At 47.3% G+C, this 7,249-nt stretch overlaps 1 protein-coding gene across 1 annotated transcript in view; it reads right to left on the bottom strand.

The window, feature by feature from the left end:
* Positions 1 to 7,222, bottom strand: part of LOC122542336 (platelet-derived growth factor subunit B-like) — a 16,238-nt gene extending 9,016 nt beyond the window's left edge. Inside the window, exons 1-2 of the mRNA XM_043680003.1 lie at positions 6,789 to 7,222; positions 6,076 to 6,136 (exon numbers count right to left, since the gene is read on the bottom strand). Coding sequence (XP_043535938.1) covers positions 6,076 to 6,136; positions 6,789 to 6,842 — 115 coding nt within the window. The 5' untranslated portion in view covers positions 6,843 to 7,222. The remainder of the gene's footprint in view (positions 1 to 6,075; positions 6,137 to 6,788) is intronic.
* Between the last annotated feature and the right edge of the window lie 27 nt (positions 7,223 to 7,249).

The following is a 7,249-nucleotide window of genomic DNA, read 5'->3' as shown; positions in this document are numbered from 1 at the left end:
GCAGAGTGCAGTGGAGGCTGGGATGCTAAATTCTTCAAGGCAGAAATTGATAAATTCTTGATGTCACAAGGAATTAAGGGCTACGGGGAGAATGCGGGTAAGTGGAGTTGAAATGCCCATCAGCCATGATTGAATGGCGGAGTGGACTCGATGGGCCGAATGGCCTTACTTCCGCTCCTATGTCTTATGGTCTTAATAAAACTTCCATATTAAATGGTGACAGACATTGTTGCATTATCTAGATCAAAGTAACATGATAAAGATTTGTTATAAAAAGAATCACTAGTCTGGGATATATACAGTACAAGGGAGACAGACAGACAGACAGACAGACTGGAGATACCACATAGAGATAGACATGCCTAGATACAAAATCCTCAGGATAACTCATTGTCAGGGTGTGGTGTAATCAGCAGGTGCTAAGGGGTCAAAGGCCAGAATATTGGGAGCGGTGATAAAGCTGGGCTTTAAGAAACATCTGAAGTGGATGAGACAGAGGTATAGAGAGACTTACAGAGGGGACTTCAGAGCTTAAGACATACACAGGTAAGGATATGGCCAATCAATGGGAGATCAGAAAGGAAGTCTGCAAAAGAGCTCAATTTAAATTAGTTTCAGATTGTGAAGTGACCAGTACAGTATCCAGTTAGCAGGATAGTTCCCTGACAACTAATAATTAAGTTATCTATTTACCGCTTACTGTTACCAATACGTATATAAAAACATAACAGGTAGTTGCTAATATAATAGCTTTTCTGCCAATATTCCAATGACCAGTTCAATTCCCAGCAGACCCATGCCCTGGTTACCAGAATCAATCCCAGTCTTTACAATTCACATTCATTAGCAGCCCCCTAATCCTCTCCCTTCCATTCAAATTCGGCTCATTTATCCTCATCTTTCACACATTTGCACAAATTGCTTCCAGCTAAAAGTGTGAAATACCAGCGAGAATAAACCTCATCCTTCAATCATCAGCTTCTGGAGCATTTCTCGCAGTCAGTCCATCCCAGGTTGCAACTCTGTGGAACCAAACTGCAATGAATCAATGGGAATTAACAGACTGGAAAGAGTTTGCCTGGGGTTTACCAACTGTTAGCTGAAAATAGTGAAGTCACACCAGGCTAAAGGTAAAGTACAGAAAGCTCCAAGTTGTTGCTTTCTTCATATCTTCATTATACAAAGAATGTTTTTCAAACTCTGGCCAGGATTTGTTGCAAAAACTGCATCAGTGTTAGACAGAACAATTCTAACTGCCCAGTAATTGACCTGAACTTCAGCAGGACAAATAGGATGCCATCCAGCTCCTCAAACCTGCTGGAAAGCCACATGAGGAGGCCACTCCATTACTTTGCTGTGCTGTGCTGTGCTGGGGTAGGTGGAATGACCACTATATTCAATCGGTTATTGGTTAATCCCTACTTCAAATGTTAATTCTGCTGTGGTTTCATACCCGCAAAACTCTGAACTCAAAAACGCTTCAATCTCAGTTTTGGAATTTTCAAATGACCCCACAGACTCAAGTGCGTTTTGGGGTGGGGGGAAATGTGTTTGATCTGTGAGTGATAAATGAGGAAGGTGGAACGTATTTCCCTTGGGATGAGAATGCTGTCGTCTGCATTCAGATATATGGTGACCACAGACTGCTCACTATCATCTGTCCATCTTTGTAATTACTGCTCACAGGAACCAAGTGCTCTCATCATGTTTACTTGATTAATTCCTGGATTTCTGTTTTCTCCTTTTCCCTTCAATCGCTTGTTGTACCTAACCTTCAATTTTGACAGTTTCCCTTCCAACCATGAAACCTGAAGGTGAATTCTGAAACCTCTCAAACCTGTGTGTAGAAGCAGAGTTTTAAATCACATGTATTTTGTCTTTATCTTGTGCCACCCTGTTCTTAAGGCTTCTCTACAACTGGACCAAACCTAACTACTTCAATCCTACTGTCTGCAATCTCTGCTGCTCCAACAAGTCCATATGCATTTTCCATCGTTTTTAAAATTATGAGGAACACGACAAAATCAAATCAAGAGAAATTACCCGCAACAACTAAATACTATTCCATCCTCTGGGATTTGAAGTAAGTGGGAAAGTTAGGAGCCAAGGGATGGGCGAGTTTAATTTACATTCAAACAAGAATTAAGTTATGGGATAATTTACCAGGAAAACTGACGCAGGTCTGGACAAAACACTTGAGCATCAACAACCATAGCTTGCATTTACACAACAATTCTTCCCCAGTAAGGAGCTGCCTTCTGGGCAGGGAAAGGGTCCAGAAGGAAAAAGGTGGAAGTTGATGTCAGTTCAAAACTACAGATTTAATATAGGCTGTTGTAAATATCTGACGGTCTGCAGAATAACAGATACCAATGATGATATTTGATTAAAGTTGGCCAGAGTTGGAGGATTAGATGGTAAGCCTGGTGAACACCCCCAATGTGAGCGGTCTAGTGTGCGGGGGAAGAGGTTTGTATGCTTTCCACTTTGGTGTGCTAGTTCGCATTTCATTTTTAGTGTCTACACCACTGGCTAACAGCAATACGACAAAGAGAACGCTGCATGTGTCAATCTCTCCCAGTTAGTTCACAGCCTCGCCATCAGAGAGTTCAGTTCAACATATGGAAACCAGCTTTGTTTTGGCTGCAAGGCTAAGCTTTGAAGGGGGTTCCATCCCCAGACATTGCAGCACATCCCAGGAATCATCCAACTTGCAGATACAGGCCAGAAACCTTGTTGACGTGGGAGAATTGGACATTAAAAAGATGCAAATGCAGACAGGAAATTTGGAGCGGAGTCCAAGTATGGATGGAAGTCTAAATTATTGTGCACCGGGAGGGGAAATGGGGAGCTCTTGAAATGGTTTGGTTCTGAGCAGAAATGCTGACCTCATGCCAACTGTCAGTGCCTTAGTACGGGATAACCGCCTCACTTGATCAGACAAGGATCTCCACACAGAAAGAAGAAGCAAAACGGAACATTGAAGGCACCTTTCATAACGGCACATTACCAGTGCAAGAGCAGAAGAATTGTGGTCTGAGGCTAACATCATTGTAAAGGGAGCTTCCATTGAGACCATGCAGACTGCTCCTGTTCATTGTCAGAGATATCGAGCAAGGAGACTCTGATTGCAATAACAGCTACTCAAAGTGAAGTCCAACAGACCGTGAGATAATGTATTAGTGACTACCGGTTACAACTTTGCCAGAATATCCATAATCTCGTGGAGTGAGTGAATGGGACAGGTACGCAGCAAGGAAAACTGCTCCATTGAAAACAAACGCAGGGAGGTCACTGGCTCTAATAAAGCAGCTGGGGAGATGGAACAGCACTCCAAGCAAACTGCCATTCAACAAGCTCCAGGTAGCATAGAAAGGCTGCCATGTCACAGCAGAGTATGATCTCGAGCACACACGAAGGAGCTAAGGAAAGTTAGGACTCACTCGCGCGGCAGAGCTAAGGTGCAGCGCCATCTCAATCAACACTTGAGATTGCTGATAGCTTGACAGATCTAAACTCCACAAATCACAAGCACTCGACGCTGAAACCCCAACATACCACCATGAAAGCTGCAGCTGTTATACCTGACTTGAGTAAGGCAGTGTGGAACAACAGAAACCTGACTGAGAGCACCAGATACGATCTAGCAACTCTGCACTCTCGGTGTATTTGCCATTGCAGGGAGTCCTGGATAGCCTATACCGAGGAGGAGTAAAGGCTGAAACACACCAAAAAAAAAACAGAAGATGTTGGAGACACTCAACAGATCTGGCTACACTTGTGAAGAGTTAACACTTCAAATCCAGTGACTCTTCAAAACTGGAAACAGCTTGGAAATGGTATTTATGCTAAGGGGGGGGGTTGTGAGGGTTGAGGTAAATAAAGAGGTAGATAAAGGGATTGTTGATAGGAAGCTAGGGAAGACGAGATAGGCAATAAGGACCATCAGTGGGTGAAAAATGGGTTGACTCTGGTGAAAGCAACTGATGTGATGACTGGGCTTGGTGTGGGAGTTGCGGTAAAGAACATGGAAAGAGGTGCTCATTCTAAAATTATTAAACCCAATATCGAGTCCTTAAGGCTGCAGGGTCCCCAAGCAGAAAATGAGGAGCTGTTCTTCCAGCTTGTGCTGGAGCCCTACAGTGAGACAGATGTTGGCCAGGGAACACAGTGGGCTGTTGACGTGGCAGGCAACTGGAAACTCAGGGTCATTCTTGCAGACAGAACATAGGCGCTCCATAAAAGCGGTCACCCAGTCTGCATTTCGTTTCCCCAGTGTAGAGGGGACCACATTGTGAGCAGCCTGAACACCTCAACGTTTCAAGACGTATCTGTCAGAAGGATAGGGTCACTTCCTCAGGTTCCGCCACGCGCTAATTCCTCTAGCCAACAACCCATTGCTAAGCCAATGGCGTCCGCGCTGGCTCGACCACCTTCATCACGTCAACAACAGAAGTTTACCCAACACTGGGTTACAACAGCCTGAAGGACCAGACTCTCTGCTCAAAGGACACCTGACAGGAAGATATGAAGACAGCATTGACAACTGGGAGACAGACACTGATGGCTGTGACCTCTGGAAGGAGGGGAGCAGATAAGAGAAACACTCAGCTGGCTGAGAAGAGGGTCTAGAGAAAAGGCAGGCCATGAATGCTGCTCCTTCCCAATCTGTCATCCACTGCAGTAAACCCCACAGAGACAGCAATGCCGGGGAGGGGGTGGCCCTGTACTATTATACCAAGAGAAGCTCAACACAAGTTTACCATCATCTTGCAAACAAAAACAGCCAGGTAATTGGGACATTATGTGCGAGAGAGAGTGTGCGAGCATGGAGGAGGAGGTTAGGTAGCAGGTGCGCTAAAATCGTTTTGGGAAATGTCTTTATTCAGTGGACTGGACCCTTACTGTCTCCAAAATGTCTCAATACCATTATAAACAAAAGCTCAAGCAGGTCAAGGGTTAAACAGAAATCCTGGCAGCAAGACTGAATTTACTGAAATGCTAACTATCATATTTGAGCAGCTGAAATGTTAATGTGAAGGTCATCAGCTCCAGCAAAAGAAAGAAACTTTGTTCATTTGAGTGTTCCAGACAATTGGAAATACAAACGATCAGGAAATAATTCCACAGATTCCATCCTTGTCGGGATGTGAGGAATGCTAACACACTGAGCCTATATTTAGAAGCACATTCATTGTGTTTGGAAAAAATACAAGAAGAAAGAGACTGGCATTAACAATGCTGGGCCCGAACCCAGGCAAAGAGATCAGCCTCACGCGATGCCTTACTCTGTTATACTGGTGAGGAGATACTGCAGCCTTGCCAAACCCCATTCGGATTGTAGACAATTGCAGGAAACACTGGGCTTTCTTAGATAGTAGCTGAGCTGAGGTTGGAATGGCCAGCAGACAAAACAGGCAAGAACTGAAATGCCGTTCCAGAATGCTGTGAGGAATGTGACCTAATCGAGGAGGTAGCCCAGCCCAGGAGAGCAGTTAGAAGCGACAGGGCTCACTCCTGTTTGAAACTGTATAATCTGCTCAGGTTTATTCACTCTGTCTCCCTTCTCAAGGGCAACAAACGCTGGCTCAGACACAAAAGCCCACTTCCTGCAATCCGTTACAAAGTGGCCCACATTCTGGGCACTGTGATGTTGCACTCTGTCTCTCAGCCCCACGGTTTCACCGTGCCTCCTGTTAGCATGCACTCCCTCCCACACACTCTCCATTCTCAGTGTTAACAAACCCTGCCAACTCCCCCTGCACACCCCCCTGCCAACTCTCCAGCCATTTCAAAACCCCACAGCTTCCCATCTGTGGATGCCCACACTCGCAAATCCCAGCATTCCCTCATTTCTTGTCAGCTGCAGATCAGCTTCACACTTTCACATCCCTCCCATGGCCTTTGACACCAACCTCTGGGTGGGTGAGACCAACCCATCAGCAGTCACCCTCTGAAATGACCAGTATCTCCCCTTACCCTCCCAACCTCACTTTCTGCCAACTGTTGTACCTACTACCAAGCAGCCACACCTCTCCATGCCTGCACATGAGCCACAATGTATCTGTGATTTACCTTTGGCTTGATGAGGGACGAAATGCTGGGATCTGCTGTATTCTGAAGGAATCCAGTCACCCTGTTGGTATGGAAGAGACATAGTAATGATCAGTAACCCACAGAGACTGCCCTAACCCTCAGTAAGCCACCCACAGGCTGGAAACCAAGTGGCAGGGGGAGGGAGGGCACCAGATTGGCAGGGGTAAAAGGGGGAGCACTCTCAATGTCACCCACACCTATCCCCACCTGGAAGGATGATTCAGGTTGCAAACTGACCCAGCATTTTACAGTCCCGTTCTGGCAAACTCTGATTAATGACAATAACTGCCCCACATTTACCCTTTAGTCTATGAGCCCCATTGCCTTCTCCCCCTGCCCTCACCACCCTCCTTCCTAATGTATCTCAGTACAGGCGGCAATAATCAAATCAAATCTGTGCTATTTGTTCTCGTCCCCTCTAACTGAAGCTCTGAGCAGTCTCTGAGTCCCCCCCCTCCCCCAGGGGTTACAGACCTCACCCAACCCAAGGGGGCATGGAGAAGGAGCCAAAGTGGGGAACTCGAGCTCTGATCCTACCCCCTCCTCATGCTCCCCACCCCAACGCCCCATATCCCCAGACCCTGATCCATGTACCCCATGCTGTCCTGCCCCCAGCCCATATAGTTGCACGCCCTACCCCCCCAGTTCCCATACCCCCGCAGCAGACTCCCCCTACCCCCCCAGTTGCTCACCTGAGTGACGGCCCACAGACAGCCCAGTATGAACAGTGCGGTGTTCAGATCCATAGCTCGGCTCCTGCTCTCAGAGGCTGCAATCGGAGCAGCTCATCGCCCCAACCCCCGGGGGCTAGCAATCCAGGGGCTTGTCCCGGGGCAGCTCGGAATTCCCTGCAGCCTCTCCCACACACGCTGGGAGTCCGCAGGTTCTGATACCACCGGGAGGGAGGATCCGGAGCAACAGGTGTCGCTCGGTGACCAGGAGCGGGTCCAGAAGCAGAGCCGGAGTGCCCAGTCCACGGCTACCCCTCACCCCGATGTCGTCCTTGCCCCTCTCCCCCCGTGTGCCTGTCGGTCAGTCTCCCAGTCTGTGCCCCTCTCTCTCCCCCCCGGTGTCTCTCAGTCTCCCTGTGTGTATGTCTCCCAGTGTATGTGTGTGTGTGTGTCTCTCTTTCTTTCCGTGTCTCTCTCTCTCT

This window comes from Chiloscyllium plagiosum, chromosome 39 (assembly GCF_004010195.1).
Source record: "Chiloscyllium plagiosum isolate BGI_BamShark_2017 chromosome 39, ASM401019v2, whole genome shotgun sequence".
NCBI classification, from domain to species: Eukaryota; Metazoa; Chordata; class Chondrichthyes; order Orectolobiformes; family Hemiscylliidae; genus Chiloscyllium; species Chiloscyllium plagiosum.
This window is presented reverse-complemented; position numbering and strand designations above follow the sequence as displayed.